The following is a 17,308-nucleotide window of genomic DNA, read 5'->3' as shown; positions in this document are numbered from 1 at the left end:
CAAAGGCAAGGTTCATACAGGGACAGAAGGCTTAAGAGATCCCCTATCTGTTCTACAGTTGTTATGTGCTGAGGATCCCTGAAATCCCACTTTGGGAGTTTTATCTCTTTGGGTTAAAATAATGCAACAATTTCTGACAAATGACCCTGGAACTTTTTACCAGGTCATCTTCTTTGCTAAATTCCTGGAGATTTCTTTATGTTATCCTTTTCCTCCCAGTTGTGGTAAATGGGTGAGGTGTAGGATGTCATGAGGCAGGTGAAGGAAGGGATGAGAGAGGTTAGTCTGTGTTTATATAATTAATATATGTTAATAAGATAAATCTGTGGACTAGCAAATTATAACATTAATAGATTATTGTGGTGATAATTTTTTTTTATATTGAAGTATGGACCACTCCTTGTTTGACAGGAATTAATAATTCTTTTTCTTTCTCTCTCTTTCTTTCTTTTTTGAGATAGGGTCTCACTCTAGCTCAGTCTGACCTGGAATTCACTATGTAGTCTCAGGGTGGCCTTGAACTCAAGGCAGCCCTCCTACCTCTGCCTCCCAAGTGCTGGGATTAAAGGTCTGCACCACCATGCCTGGTTCCTTTTTTTTTTTAAGCACTTGTAGAAGACTCATTGAACGAGGTTCTGGAAGAATAAAAACACAACCTGGAAAATATTAACTGTGGAGCCGGCAAGGAACGGGAAGTATACTAGAAGTTTTGGAGTTGGAGGATAAGGGTATAGGTTTACTAAGAAGACTGTCAAGACTGGTAAAGAAGAAGTAGGAAGCCCCTCACTTACCGCTGGTTTTCTGTTGTATTTTCTGCACAGAAATAGAAAGTCTTGAACTCTTCTGATGGAGGTTTGAGTTCAATCACTGATTGTTTGAAATTGTGGGTCTGTTCACTCACCCTATATCCTTGAAGATACAAGCCACCTACAAGGGGAAAAGGTAAAAAAAAAAAAAAGTCCAAGTAGGGAAAGTGTAAGGAGGAGAAAGTGTGTGTAAAGAAAAGAAAATTTTGTATCAAGGTACCCCTTGACCATCTGTCATTTCACAGGGGAAGAAACTGACCCTTCAAAAGAGAGAATGTGAATTAAGTTCACACACTACTTAATGGTGAGTAGTCACACTGGTAATTGAATTTGAATTTCTTGGCTTTTATTTGTATAGTATTCTTTCTATATAAGCAGATTTACCTTCTAAAACAGTGTTCCTAGGCAAGGTTCTGCCTCAGAAGGATCTATTTTTGAAATACAATATTCAGTATCAAAGAGTGACAGCTGTAATATCACATCAGAAGAAAATTTAAAAAGTATTTTCTTTAACAGAATCATAACATCTTTCCTGAAGAAAAAAAAAGCAATAATTGCATGATTGCAGAGTTTCTACAACCAATATTTGTTCCTAGGCAAAGCACATTTAAAATGTGAACCTATAGGGTGATATGCAAGTGACAACTTGAATTAGCAATGAGAATCAGTGACTATAAAATAAAAAAAATATATTGCTGTGATCCTTTGAATCCTTTTAAACTGAGTTTGTGCCAACTTTGTAGGGTAACGAGGGTCTCAGTCTAGGAGAGTGCTCTTGTCTGTGTCTTATGGCATCTTTTGCTCTGAGGTAGGCTAAATCTCATCGTGAAACTCCACACGAGATCAGTAATGGCAATGATATCAGGTTTAAAGATTTCTTGCTCTCACTCACTCTTACTTTATCATCCCCTCAGGAGCCACCATGGTACACTACACTACCAAAACAAATATGAAGACACTACATGGAAGCTGTCTTCACCTAGTAGCTAATTGATGACATTTGACAACAAGGGAAATGTAGTCCTTTTTTGATTTCCTTTAGGTTGCACACAATAACAGCATACATTGCTAGGCAAATGCAGTTTGTGTGGGTATGTGTGTGCACATGTGCAGGTTGCAGGCGCGATAGTGCATAAGTGTATGTGCACATATGTGTACATGCACACGGAGGCTCAATGAAAATGTTTGGTACATGCACTCCCCCTTTTTATCCTTTTGCTTACAGCTTGCCGAATATGTTGGACTGGCTGGCCAATGAGCCCTGGCGGTAGCTATCTCCACTTTCCAAGTGCTGGGGCTACAATTGAATGACACCATGCCCATCTCTTTTTAATGTGAATTCTGGGATTCAAACTCTGGTTTTCACACATGTGAGGCAATACTTTACCAATTATGCTGTCTCTCCACCCCTACACACATGTTTTGAAGCCAAATGAGTAGTTTGGAACTTTAAAAAATGAGGAGAATTTGGGCTGGAGAGATGTCTTAGCAGTTAAGGTGTTTGCTTGCAAAGCCAAAAGACCCAGGTTCAATTCCCCAAAACCCATGGAAGCCAGATGCACAAGGAAGCCCATGCATCTGGAGTTCATTTGCCGGGGCTAATGGCCCTGGTGCATCCATTCTCTCTCTTTCAAATAAAAAAAAATAGAAATGAGAATTTGATTACATTTAATGAATGATTTAAAAATCATTGTTAAATTCCCTTTTATTTTCATTTAAATGTGTATTTATTTATTTATTCATTCATTCAGTTTTTTGAGGTAGGGTCTCACACTAGCCCAGGCTGACCTGGAATTCACTATGTAGTCTCAGGGTGACCTCAAACTCATGGTGATCCTCCTACCTCTGCCTACCAAGGGCTGGATTGGCATGTGCCACCATGCCAGGCTCATTTTTCTCTTTTTATGTTTATTATTATTACTAACAACATATTTCTCATGGTTGCATCATGTGTTGGTACCCTCTTTGCCCATGTCCCTTTTAAATTCAGTACATGAGAAAGCACACACTGAAGACATGGATAAAACTTTCCCTCTAGCAGGCCTCCCGGATCTGGTATTTATCAAGCTGGTTGATATCTTGCTTTGAGATAGTATCATTGAAATATAATTTGTTATCTTATAGTTATATAATTCATATTGATTTGTTTAAATATAATCTATAAACTGTAAAACACACTCATGTAAAATGTGTAATCCCATGACATTATTTATAGGGATGCACGATCATCACTTTCCACATGTTGGGAAGAAACACTCTCACTGTTAGCAGTGATCCTCTTCTTGATACGCTGCACAGCTGGTGGCAATCCTTGGGTGCTTTCTGCTTCTGTAGGCTTGTTTTTCCATAGCACTTAATATGAGTGAAATAATACAATTTATGGTCTTTTATGACTGGTTTCTCTTACTTTGCATAATGTTGTCTAGGTTCATCCATATTGTATCCTACATTGGTACTTAATTCCATTTGGTTGCAGCATGATATTTCTTTTATTACATGGATATACCACATATATTCACCAGTTGTTAGTTATTTAAATTTTCACCAGTGTTTGGCTATTATAGTTAATGTTGTTATGAATATTCATATATGAGTTCTTGTCTATATGTGTGTTTTCAATTCTTCAGTCATATAGAAGGACTAGATCATATAACATGCTAGATGTTTCTGGACAACAGGAGACCTAAAGGTGTATCATATAGAGATTTCTCCATCCTTGTTCTCTATTATAACAACAGTCAATATCTTGGTGCTGTAACACTGGTTTGCACATCTTCCTGTATGTGCACATGTATGTGGTATGCTTACATGTATGTATGTTCATATATATTTGGTTGTGAGTATAGAGACATGTGCACATGTGTGCACATGCTCATGGAAGCCAGAAAGTGATGTCGAGTGTATTACTCAATTTCTCTTCACCTTACTTATTAGGGAAAAGTCTCTCATTTGATTCCAGAGGTCACTGATTTGGCTAGTCTACCTAGCCAGACTTCTTAGGGAAATTCTGTATTTGCCTCCTGAACACTGAGATTATAAGTAAACCAACATGCCCACCTGACATGTATGGAGGAGCTGGGGATCCAGACTCAGGTCCTCAGGCTTGGCACCAAGTACGTTATTGACTGATCCATACCCATGGGCTAAGACTTTCTTTTTAAAATATGTTTGAGAGCATATGAATATTCTCCCTTATTTATGCTCCCAGATGAATCCTTATTCTGAATTCATCAGATATACTGTGTATATCTATGTTTTTGAGAATATATGTCAAATTTTGTCCAAAAAATGTCTACTACAAAGAGCAAAGTTTTCTAACTGGTTTTCCCTATTCACTTGTAGGGCATAAGTGAATGATTATAAAGACACATAATTATACAACCAGTAAATGTTTGAGGAGATTCTGCTAGGCCAGTCTCTGCTATGAGGTTCACAGCAATGAACATTAGGCAAACATAGTATTAGTTCCAAGAACTGCACAAGGACTATGTGTTTTATGGGCTGAAATAGTGCATGATGTATGTCCCTGAGAAGAACAGACAGACCTTGATCTGATTTATTCATGAACAATAGTCAACAGTCATGATTTGTTACTTTAGCTTTTGCTGGTGAGTGATGAAAGGAATATTTGGAAAATGACAAGGGCCTTCAGGCTTACATAATGCCAGTTGACTTAGAGACTTTTAGAATACTCACACGGTGGCCTCTTAATATTTGTAGGCACATGAGTGCCAGTAATGGTGCATGTTGTTGAAGGACACACACTTTCCCTAACACTTAGGAAAGCATGTCATTGGAGAATCAGTGAGGCCATTTCTCTAGTGTCCACAGTGCACACTAGAGGCATAATCATGTAGTCAAAATAAAATATGGTGTTAGTGCCTGACACAGTTCTTCCAGAATATCCCCTCAGCATTTTAGGTGACTTGTAAAAAGAAAAAAAGAGTAATGCCAATGCAACTACAGATAACTTCAGAAACATCAGAAATAGGAAATACCATATCAGGTATCCCAGATCTCTACAGAAGAAATCAAAGGACTATAATGAAAACAACTCAGAATATATACAACAGTGAAGTGAATGAGATGCTACAGTCAGTGGCCCAGGTCTCTATAACGTGATTGCAGAAGCCTAAGTTTCAAGATCAGGGCAGTGAGTGGCAAGCATGTTACAAAAATAATTGAAAAGGGGCTGGGGATGTAGCTCACTTGGTGGAACACTTTTCTAAAACCCATGAAGTAACTGAAAGGAGTAAGCACCTTTATGTTTCTATGTTCCTGACATAAAACTATTTAAACATATACATATGCAGAGAGTAATTGTCTTTATGTTAGTATTTTGCTAACTTTTAAAATTATAATTCAAGCATCTAATATGTACATGTGTGTAGGTCACTGCATGTTTTTATATAATTGACCAGAAGTGCTATGGAACATTGTGATATTTTCTGTTCAATTAAGTTGATTTAAAATTTAATTATTTAAAAAATATTCATCATAACCAAGTGCATGGATAAATGTGACTCCCAGATGAGGCCAGAACCTACAGTGTGGAGCCCTGGTATTGATGGGGATGAAGGTCTAGCTCAAGGTGATGACACTGACTCAGGGAAGGAGAACAGAGCTTCCCATCTCCCTGTAGGACGTGAGTGAGCTGAGCAGAACTCAGATTAGAGCCATTTACAAGTCATTTCCTTATATCGTCTAGAAGAATTGAAAATGAATGTTTGAACTTTGAATGGTTGTTTTGCAGTTCTAGGGAATATGCGTGCTGGGCAACCATTCTTCACTGAGCTAACATCACAGAACTCTGTATGCCTTGTATGAATGCACTAATAACACATAGTCCATGCATTTTTACAACGATTAGGTTCAACTGAGTATTTTAGTGCTTCTGGTGTCCATGCTATGCAGTACACTCACCTGTTCTCAATATTAATTCCAGATCTGTTCTCAGTTCCTGTGGTTCTTATGCTGAGTAGTTGGACTAGGTGGCCTTAGGTAATTCAGTCAGTGTGCTGATGTTCAGTGAGCAAACAGCAACCACACACCATTACTAAACTAGATGATACTTTTTTTTTGTCTTTGTTTCTCAAGGTAGGGTCTTGCTGTAGCCCAGAGCTGACCTGGAATTCACTGTGTAATCTCAGCATGGCCTCAAACTCATGGGGATCCTCCTACCTCTGCCTCCTGAGTGCTGGGATTAAAGGCATGCACCACCATGCCCAGCTTTAAATGATACTTTTTTTTTTTTTTGGTAAAACATTAATTAATTAATTTGACAGAAAGGGAGAGAGAGAGAGAGAGAGAGAGAGAGAGAGAGAGAGAGAGAGAGAGGGAGAGAATGGACATGCCAGAGCCTCTAGCTGTTGTAAACAAACTCCAGATGTGTGCACCCCCTTGCACATCTGGCTAATGTGGGTCCTGGTGAATCAAACATGGGTCCTTTGGCTTTTCAGGTAAATGCTTTAACCTGAATAGCTAAGTCATTCCTCCAGCCCAATACATTTTAATAAGATAAATTTCTGCCAGGAAGAGGAAGGCATAACATTATGACTAAGAGTTTGGGCCCAAGATTGAGGTAGCCTCTATCCTTACTTTGTCTCTAACTGTATAATTACTGGGGAGGTGTCTTTATGTTTGTTAACTCTGTCTATTTCTCACCTATTATGAGGCACTAGCAGTAGGAAAGACTGTATAGAAAAGGAAGATTAAGCTGGTATAGTGATGCATGCCTCTAATTGAAGCACCTGGAAGTCAGAGGTAGGAGGATTGCTGTGAGTTTGAGGCCAGCCTACAACTACAGAGTGAGTTCCAAGTCAGCCTGGGCTATAGTAAGACCCTACCTTGGAGCAACAACAACAAGAACAAGTCCAGCTTTTTGGGCTGCAGGAATGGTTTAGTGGTTAAGGTACTCGCCTGTCAAGTCTAAGGACACAAGTCTGATGTCCCAGTACCCACATAAGACACTTGCACATGGTGATGCATGCTTCTGGAGTTCTTTTCAGTAGCTTGAGGCCCTGGTGCACCTATTGTCTCCCCAACCCACCTCTCTCAAACTAATAAAGAAAAAGCTTGTGAAAAAGGAAAGGAAGGTTAAGTACTTATTCTGTTCCTTTATATCTAAAAGCTTTCAATAAATGCAACTTTTATCTCTTCAGATATATTACAGCTCTCTGATGATAGTGTCTCATGGGGAATTTGTTTTTAGTGGAGGGTGGAAAGGGTGTATTTGCTTTGAGAATTTCTTATAGTGTACATGGACAGGCCTCCACAGGATCTGGAGTTTCTTAATAGGGGGTAGAAAGGGTATATTTGCTTTGACAATTTCTCACAGTGTACATGGATAGAACTCCACTGGATCTGAAGTTTCTTAGCAGAGGGTAGAAAGGGCATATTTGCTTTGAGAATTTCTCGTAGTGTACATGGACAGGCCTCCACTGGATCTGGAGTTTCTTAGTAGAGGGCAGAAAGGGTGTATTTGCTTTGAGAATTTCTCATAGTGTACATGGACAGGCCTCCACTGGATCTGGCGTTTCCTTATGCTGGACCACTGGCTCTTAGCCTCCAGTTGTGATTTATGTTAAGAAGTTTGTGGTTAAGCTGGGCTCTCAGAAAATGATTGTGAAACTCAGTTGAAATTTCAAGTCTAATGAAAGGTAAATGCCCGAGAAGAGTTCTGAATGGCCATTTCAACCCAGAACAAAATCGAGCTACCAATCAGTCTCAGAGAAGCTTCTCTGGGACCTAGCAGTGGGGGTAGGGTGGGGATGGGAAGGAGTTTGTGTGGCTATGAGGTTCCCTTCGTGGACTAGATGCATGAGCAGGCAAATCATACTCTTTATACAGGGAATAAAAAATGAAAATAATCATGTGAAAACATTAACAAAAACTCAGAAATTTAATTGAGAATATAGACTACATCTAGAAATATCAACAAAAATGTAGCAATTTATTTTAGAACATGGACTATAGTTATTATTTGATTTTCAGTAATAAAAACATTTTTAATCTATATTTTAATAATTTTGGCTAGAAATTGAGGATCTGCAGAGATAGGCATATTGAAGATGTAAGGCTAGAAAAGAATAGGTGTTCTTATATAAGTATTTCCATTAATCCAAGAATAATACACTTTAAATTAATCATAGAAAAATGTGCTTTTAAGAGATGAATTTTAAAAGAACTAAATTTCTTATAGCTGAAAACTGTGTGACATAGTAGAGAAGCCATGCATGCTGTCAACTGAGTTCTAGTTTTTACCTTTGAGCCTACCATGCAATCTTCTAATCTTTCTCTATTGTTAAATTAAGGGTATCAAAATGTGCTCATAATTTATGGAAACAATGGCCACTTGAAATCATTTTCATATTCAGTCATTTATTCATCTACTCATGAATCCCTTCATTTAATATCCACTAGAAGTCATTTTCTGGGACACATAATTCCTTAGAAAAGATAAAATGGCCATGAAGAGATAAAACACATGATGATAATTGTCAAGAGCTGATAATTTTGGGAGGTTTGTTTATGGAAGAATACCTTAGATTGCTTTATAGCAAACATAAGAGGGTGTTTCAGTTGGCATTTGAAGATCCACTGGAACTGGTTGATCAGCAGTTAAGAAAGATTTCAGGAGGCAATATAAGAAAATCAGAAAAATGTTCAGGGGGTGCTGGGCTAAGGAAATAGAATGTGACTCTATGGGTTGAGAGAAGGTGTTAATACATGCTGAGTGGAAGGTAACACCAGATATAGGCACCTTAGAACAAGTGATAAGACACTACCATACTTAGTAATCAACAATGGAATGTTCTGGAAAGAGGTGTGCAATAGTAAGAGCTAAAAATCAAAGAGCATTGTATTGTTTTTCTACTTAGCAATACTTTCTTTTTGTTGGGACAACTCAAGCTATCTGGGTTTAAATTCGGTTTTCACTGTTTGGTAGCCAGGGGTTACTTACTGAACTTCTCAAAGTATTGGCTTCCATGCTTTTATGTGAAGTCATAACCTATAATTCCTCACAAGGTTTTGAGGAGTGAACTGAAATGTTCAGTAAAAACAGTGTTCAGTGAACAGATCAAGAGCTCCACTTACCCAATGATTTTTGCTGTTTTTGCTATTATTATTTTCAGGCCATTGAATACCAGGAGTTTGCAGCTCAAACTCAAGGATTTTTATACCTCATGATCTTTTGGGATAAGGGAAGCCATCTGGTCATTACTACTGTAAATTTCTTTAAAAAAAATTTATTCATTTATTAGAGTCAGAGAGAGAAGGAGACAGAGAAAGAGGGAGAGAGAGAGGAGAATGGCCGTGCCAGGGTTTCAAGCCACTGCAAACAAACTCCAGACATGTGTGCCCCCTTGTGCATCTGGCTAATGTGGGTTCTGGGGAATTGAACCTGGGTTCTCTGGCTTTTCCTTAACCACTAAGCAATCCCTCCAGCCCTACTATTGTAAATTTCTTGTAATCAGCAATATGCTTTGGGCCCTATGGCTTTGAAAGCACTTTATTAACATTTTAGAGTTTGGAGTCATCTGTGGATTCAAAATTAAATCATTTACTTTCTATCTATGGAAATAGTCTCTAGAAAATTAGCTTAATTGATTTGAGGATTAAAAGGGCTCATTATTTTATAATGCTATTTCATAATAAGAGTCCTAGGTAGTAATAGTACTTAAGGTCTAATTGTTTTGTTTACCTTAATTCTTTTTTTTTTTAATTTTTTTTGTTCATTTATTTGAGAGCGACAGACACAGAGAGAAAGACAGATAGAGGGAGAGAGAGAGAATGGGCACGCCAGGGCTTCCAGCCACTGCAAACGAACTCCAGACGCGTGCGCCCCCTTGTGCATCTGGCTAACGTGGGACCTGGGGAACCGAGCCTCAAACCGGGGTCCATAGGCTTCACAGGCAAGCACTTAACCGCTAAGCCATCTCTCCAGCCCTGTTTATCTTAATTCTTATGGCTTCTTAAAGCTGTGAATATGGTTTGCATAGCAGTAACCAGTTCTCTGAGTTTTCAGAGGTGCTATCTCTTCATAGTGGTATGGTAATCTATACTGTGTTAAAAATGGGGTGTGATTAAGTAGAAGAGAGATATTGCATTATTCATCCTGATGAAAAATGGGTCATGGGGAAAAACTAGCTCATAAACTTCCAAGGAGGTCAACGTTGTCACTAGATTCTTCCTCTTCATTTAGCATATGTACCTAGCTTAATGAAATATAAGCATGGATGATAATAGAAATCAAATGACTTAGATTCAAGATTGTTTGCATTAGCTAATTATGCAAAAAATGTTCAACTGTAAGTATGACAATAATTTATTTCATTACAAATTCTGGGGCTGAGGAGAAGGCTCATATGCTCCTCAAGCCTGTGTTTCTAAGTTCAGATCTCTAGTCCCCATGTAAAAGCCAACAGCCATGGTGGGCTTTTGTCATCCCAGCATGCTGGTGAAGAGATGGGAGGTGGAGACAGAATAATTTACCCAGTCTCTTACCAGCAGGTCTTTGTAGCACAGTTAACAATAATGAGAGCAAAAGACCCTGCATCAAAAAGGTGGAAGGTGAGGATTAACTCTGAAAGCTGCTGTCTGACTTCCACATGTGCACCAGGTCACATACATGCCTGAATACATACACATCATACACACATACACAATTATAAGAAAGTTAATCTATTTTATAGAGTTCCGTTATAATTATTGTTTTTTATTCATATGATTATTTATTATCTGTAGCTTTTAAAAAGTATATATTAGGTAATAAGAACATATAATAAATACATAATTAAATATCTGATAAATTAATATAAATTAAGAGATTTTTACATATAGATTCATAAATATAGAGCTAAGGTCACTTTAGTAGCAATGACAGTTAATCTTTACAAAAATTTGAAAAATAGAAAGCTATTATTCTTATTTTGTTGTTGTTGTTATTACTATTATTATTATGATGATGATTTTTAATTTTTCAAGGTAGGGTCTCACTCTAGCCCAGGCTGACCTGGAATTCTCATTTTAATGTGGAATTCTCATTTTAATGTGGCCTCAAACTCATGGCAATCCTCCTACCTCATCCTCCTAAGTACTGGGATTAAAGGTGTGTACCACCATGCCTGGCCATTATGCCCATTTTATAAATAAGGGAAGTAAATTATAGAAAGTTAAGCAACTTGCTCATGGAAAACAGACAGCAAATGTTCTTTGTTTTTATTATTTACTTGTCCACATTAGAAATACTATGAGAACAAGATAATATTGCTACTTGGATTTTTTTCTTTTGTTAAAGAGAGAGAGAGAGAGAGAGAGGGAGGCAGAGAGGGAACTGGCATGTTAGGACATCAGCCACTGAAATCAAACACCAGATGCTTGTGCCACCTAGTGGCCATGTGCAACCTTACTCTTGCCTCACCTTTGTGCATCTGGATTATGTGGGATCTGGAGAGTGGGTCCTTAGGCTTCACAGACAAGCACCTTAACTTCTAAAGCCATCTCTCCAGCCCTGCTATCTGGATTTTATATCTTAATTTCTAGACCTAAAACATGTGAAACTAATGCTATAATTTTGGGTCAACGTGGCTATGGTCATATCTTGGCTTCATTATTTACATTAGCTCACATAGTATATTGAATTTGTAGACATTTTTCTAACATGTAAAATGAGAACAGTACTAAGCCATCTTCACTGTAGGGCTGCTGAGCTAACATGAGTAAAGCTCAGAGCCTACTAAACAAAGGTTAACGAAAGCTAAGTTGTCCTTACTACTATTGTAATTACAGTAACTTCATGTTAAAGCTGCTGCCTTACCAGAGGCCTGGGTGGAACGAATACTTGCATAGAAATACAAGCAGCCATCCTTCAGAATGCAGTAGTGTTGGACCCACGTGTCTGTGCTTCTCTCCAGCTGGTGCAGGAGGCCTAGGCACTCTGGATTTTTGATAGCCAGAGGGGGGAGGCTGCTGTTGTGCAGGGTGACATCTTCCCAGACATGGTTCTGTAGGGGTGACATAAAGGAACCATCTGAGTGGTCATTCCACACTAAATGCCTCCACTCACTCTGCCAGTGGCATGGACAGCAAGTGCTTGGGACTTTAGGGAAGTTACTGTCCTAAATGATTCTATTGCTAAATAATCTCTCTACTTGAGAACTAATCGTAAACCCAAATGCCCATTGCCAATAGAAAACTCTTCTCCCATTTCAAGTGCATAGATAGCCTCCCTCTTCTCTTTTATCTATTGAATTCTGAAGAAATCAAAAGACTATCAACCAAAAGAGCAAGGAATTGGATATAGAAATGTAAATAGGCACCACCATATCAAAAAACAATTTTAAATGTCCCTGTTTGTAGATTCTGGTCTGATCTCCTATTTCCCACATCATGGGACTGCCTTTCTAGCGCTGTTCATGGTATGTCCACTATGACTAATAGCAGCCTTTGCTTTTTAAAATCTGAACTCCCACTTGTGCAAAGGAAAAAGTTAAGTGCCCCAGGCCAGCTCAAGCCCTAGGCACTCATGATCACTGATGTGGAAGGCCAATGATAAATGGAGATCTCCTACCCTGGAGGGCAGCCCTCAGCCCACAGGCCTGGGAAACAGGCTTTTTCTGAGAACTCTGACCTGCGGCTGGGACACCGTGCTTTATCTCTTCATCAGAACACCCTGCTTGGGCTTGCCAGTATCTCTTCTTTGTTTGGTTTCATTTTTTTACCCTGTAGTTTTAACAAGGCAGAGCAAATGCTTTCAGGATGCAGAGCTTGTGGTATTCTTCGCTGTGAAGTCGAGCCTGCTGGGAGTTTGTTCATTTGTTGACTGTGCTGCAGACACTCTGAGTGTATTAGCTGGACAGATAGATGCCTGTTGAAAGGGATCCAGGCTCATGCATATGGTGCACTGGAGAGATGGATGGGTGCACTGAGTGTTGTGTTCCAGGTAAAATGAAACACGAGTCTGCTGCTTGCAATATGATGATGCTTGTGGTTGTTTGGAAAAGACAGTCACACCACAAAGTACATTGAGCTCCAACAATCTGTGCTGTCTGCAATGTAGCAGAGCCACAGTACGTGCAGAGGACAACTGTCGGTCATAAACTTGTTACAAATCATATCCATAGCATAAAAAGAAAAGAATTGGGTGTTAAATCAGTGCTCCCCAAGTATCTTCTAGGACAAGCTCAGAAGGAGGGCATCAGGACAAGGGAGATGGCTCAGCAGTTAAAGGCACTGGCTTGCAAGGCCTGCTAGTCTGAGCTCAATTCTCCAGTAGCTACATAAAGCCAGACACATAGGATATCATTTGCAATAGCAAGAGACCCTAGTGTGCCCATTCTCTTTTTTCCCCACTCTTTCCTCACACATAAATAAATAAAATTATTAATTTTATAAATGCAAAATGTTTATATTTATGTTAGAAGCCTTGGGGTCTGAAGCAATAACTCCTTTCCTGAAGGTATGAAGTCACTTAACTGATTGTAGTTAAAAATCTAAATGAAAAACTATGTTTCTCCAAAGTTGGGAATCATGAGTGTGCAGGAGTAGTGAAAGTTGACTTAAGATGTCCATGGTAAACAGCTACAAACACAAAGCATGGTGTATGTGAATACAACACACTCATTTTTTAGTAAGCTCCTAAGAAGGCCACATCATCTCCAGCTATCCCTGAGTTCTTATACTTGGGAGTAAAAAGAAAGCAGTGTGAGGGTCTACTGGATGGTTCGGTGTGAGGAAGAGATTCTGGTATTTGTGACTGACTCCCTGATGAGTCTTTTGGGAGGGATGTCACACCAATCTCTAAAATTAAAACAAGATCAGGACTGAAAGTTCCCCCATGGAATTGGAACTAAACCATGTCCTCTCCCCAGCATTTGAGCTTATCTAAGATGGTCTGTGGCATACTGCACAGCATGTAACTTGTTCCTTTCCCCTTCTGCAAAGAAAGGCACAATGAAACAGAGACCAGACCATATCAAGGAATCCTCACCTGGTGGGTAGGATGGGCTGCCCTGTGCATCGCCTCGAGCCACCTGAAAGACAATAAAATGAGAGGAGCAACCTGGGGGAGGGGGCTCCCTAAGTGTCACACAGAAGGGTTTATAATTGTTCAGCCCACCATTCAAGCAGAATAGCTCTGAGGCTCAGAGGTATTTCATCTTGGGTAAAGGTAATATATTCCTGTAAAGTTGAAGTTAATGTGTGGCAAAACTTCACACTCACAGGCATATGTAAACTAAATTTATTTTATTCCTTTATCTTTACTCTTGTTAAGTTAGTGTCCAGGAGAAAAGTCATGCCCTGTTTGATTGTGGTAGGACTCAGTCAGCACCCACACAGATGATAAAATTTGGGACCTTAGCTGTGAGGTGCTGGGTACTCAACAATGGGGAGACAGGAGTGGCCAGTGGCCTGAATCCTTTCTTCAGCGCTCCTTGAGCACAGTGGTCATCTTAAGTGCACCTTTAGCATCTCATCTTATCGAATGAGTTTTCTTAGTCTTGTCTCAGCGTTTCTGTCGCACCCCAGCATGCCAATCTTTTAAATTTTTCTTTGAACCTTCCCATACTATTTGTTTTTCCCTGGAAAGGCTAATAAGTCCTCACTCTCCTGTGTTCCATGCTTTCTTTTGTGTGCGTATACAGCTCTCCCAGCAAGCTTCTCACAGATGCCTCCCTCCCTCTCCCAATCAGACTCTTTTCCGATTCCCAATTACCATGCTTCCATGCCATCTCCTAGAATACTTCCCAACTGTTTGAATTCAAAATATTGACATAAATGCCCTGTCTTTCTAGTTCAGAGAGTGTATTTCAGGCAGGGATGGGCTGTTCGCTATACTAATAATATTCCACAGAGACTGTAAAACAGTATCTATAGCACATTAGGAAGCCAATAAATATTGTGCATCCATTGAAAGAAAATCAAGTTGTTATCATATTTCTATACTTGTCATGTAGAGCCATATTTATTTGTATACATGACAGTACAATATAGTAATGTAATATATAATATATTACAATATAATACATAATTCATGAGAATAATACAATATAATATAATGACATAGCATATAATATAGTGTATTATTTGCCTAAGATGCTTCAGGCCTAGTACTTCCTTTAGAATTTGATAGTAGAGGGACTAGATGGAAGGAGGGGTTTTCAGTGAAAGGACAAGGGGGAGTGGGGAAAAGAAAAGAATGAGATGGAACTATGATCAAAATACATTTTGTACATACACATAAATTTTCAGTAAAAAGTTCTCTTTAAAAAAATATCTGGGGGGCTGGAGAGATGGCTTAGCGGTTAAGCGCTTGCCTGTGAAGCCTAAGGACCCTGGTTCGAGGCTCGGTTCCCCAGGTCCCACGTTAGCCAGATGCACAAGGGGGCGCACGCGTCTGGAGTTCGTTTGCAGAGGCTGGAAGCCCTGGCGCGCCCATTCTCTCTCTCTCCCTCTATCTGTCTTTCTCTCTGTGTCTGTCGCTCTCAAATAAATAAATAAATAAGAAAATTAAAAAAAATATATATCTGGGGGCTAGAGAGATGGCTTAGTGGTTAAGTGCTTGCCTATGAAGCCTATGGACCCTGGTTCAAGGCTCGGTTCCCCAGGTCCCATGTTAGCCAGATGCACAAGGGGGTGCACGCGTCTGGAGTTCGTTTGCAGTGGCTGGAAGCCCTGGCGCGCCCATTCTCTCTCTCTCCCTCTATCTGTCTTTCTCTCTGTGTCTGTTGCTCTCAAATAAATAAATAAAAAATGAACAAAAATTTTAAAAAAATATCTGGGCTGGATTGAAAAGACATTCATTAAAACTAGACACTACGAGTCAGTAGCTTTGTGTCACCAACTCTATCCCACACTATCCCACCCGTCACTCTAACTTAGTAATTATTTCACTGTGATTTGCAGTTGGCTTACTGGATTACTGGCCAATGATTCTCATTACGTCAGAGAGACCGTGTGTGTGTGTGTGTATGTGTGTGTGTGTGTGTGTGTGTTTGTGTGTGTGCGCGCGCACACACGTGTGTGTGATGGTCAGAGCACACAGGCTGCCCTTGTAGGATGTGCTCACACGCTCCCTCCTTGTGGGTTATTTGCTCAGAAAGTGTTAACAAAGTCACTTGCTCTCAAACTCCATTATTTTATCTACTCATTAATTTAGCTCCTTTCACAACACTATGGGTACTGAGGAATCAAATCTCAGTTCTTAGCCTTTACAGGCAAGCACCTTAACTTTTTAGCCATCTGTTCAGCCTCCCCCCTTTTTTTGAGACAAGTTCTCTGATATAGCCCAGGTTAGCCTCTAAGTCATTATGTAGCTGAGGATGACCTTGAATTCCTGGCTGTTCTGCCTTTCTACCTGACAAGTGCTATGCCACTAGACCAGCTATTTTGTTTGTTTCCTACCCCATTTTTAACTCCAACAATTTGTGAATCCACCACTAAAGTAACATTTCCCTACTGCAAGTGAAAGTGGCAGGGAAAGGATTAATGAGCCAATTACCTTTTCATTTCTTGGTTTGAAGTTGCACAGAGGCAAAAGCTTCTATCTCCAGACTGAGGTACGCAGTGAAACACAAAGGGTTTTCCCAAGCTGTTGTCAACGTCGATCTCTGCAGCTTGTAGTTTTATGACCTCCAATGGAGGGCACTTTCCTTCATCCTGCAACAGATTAGGAAGATGGTCATCTAAAGGACAAGGCGGTCTAAGATCAAATACTGACGGACTCTGCTTTCTGTAGACCCATTATACAGACAAGATGGTGTGCTGGTGTCAGTACCAGAGATGCTTTGGTCCCTGTGGGATGTCGGGGTTCTCCCTCATCTTTGCTGTAGACTTCAAGGAAGTTCACTGACATGACACATCACACAACTGACGCTAGCACATGCAGTCACTGGGGAGACTCTTCCCTCTCTGCTCAAGTGGCCTTTGTGTGGAATGAATGAATGAAGGCTGAGTGGACTGAATTTTAAAGCCAGTGCTTCTGTCTCTTGCACGGTCTCCATCATGGCCCAGATTCCATTTTCCCTAAACTCAGCTGCTGTCCCCTTGTGTCTGCTTCTTTGGCTGCCGTGGCCCTGGGGCTTGATCACAGCCTGAGCAACACTTGTGGGTGCACCTGAGCTGTTTGGGCTTTTTCACCTCATTCTTTTCTCCCAGCTTCACAGGGGCAAACGCCTTTAACCTCTGGTCTAGGGAAGACCCCATAGTCAGAAGACAGCCTTCCTTCCTTCAATCTAATCCTGATGAGATCTGAACTGTTGTGCCATATTCTTCCATCAAATATATTCTAGAGGATCTTGCTTCCATTTCACTGTCAGGCTCTCACTTAAAAAAAAAAAAAAAAGAAGAAGAAGAAGGAATTCTTCAATTGGTTTTGTTTGGTTTGGTTCCTTCCCCAGAGCTCTGTAAATGTCCTTCTTGCTGGGAACAATGAAGGTTTCTTCAATACTGTTTTACCTACTCCTTTATGTTCTTTTATTTATTTTCAAGGCACAAAAATC

At 39.8% G+C, this 17,308-nt stretch overlaps 1 protein-coding gene across 1 annotated transcript in view; it reads right to left on the bottom strand.

The window, feature by feature from the left end:
- The window catches only part of LOC101609726, a 117,334-nt gene that overhangs the window by 1,090 nt on the left and 98,936 nt on the right, over positions 1-17,308 (bottom strand). Inside the window, exons 9-12 of the mRNA XM_045132149.1 lie at positions 16,309-16,466; positions 13,798-13,840; positions 11,626-11,812; positions 792-927 (exon numbers count right to left, since the gene is read on the bottom strand). Of these exons, the coding sequence (XP_044988084.1) occupies positions 792-927; positions 11,626-11,812; positions 13,798-13,840; positions 16,309-16,466 (524 nt within the window). The remainder of the gene's footprint in view (positions 1-791; positions 928-11,625; positions 11,813-13,797; positions 13,841-16,308; positions 16,467-17,308) is intronic.

The sequence above is a fragment of the Jaculus jaculus genome, chromosome 13, assembly GCF_020740685.1.
Source record: "Jaculus jaculus isolate mJacJac1 chromosome 13, mJacJac1.mat.Y.cur, whole genome shotgun sequence".
Taxonomy (NCBI): domain Eukaryota; kingdom Metazoa; phylum Chordata; class Mammalia; order Rodentia; family Dipodidae; genus Jaculus; species Jaculus jaculus.
Note: the sequence above shows the minus strand (reverse complement) of the source record. Positions and strands in the feature narration are given on the sequence as shown.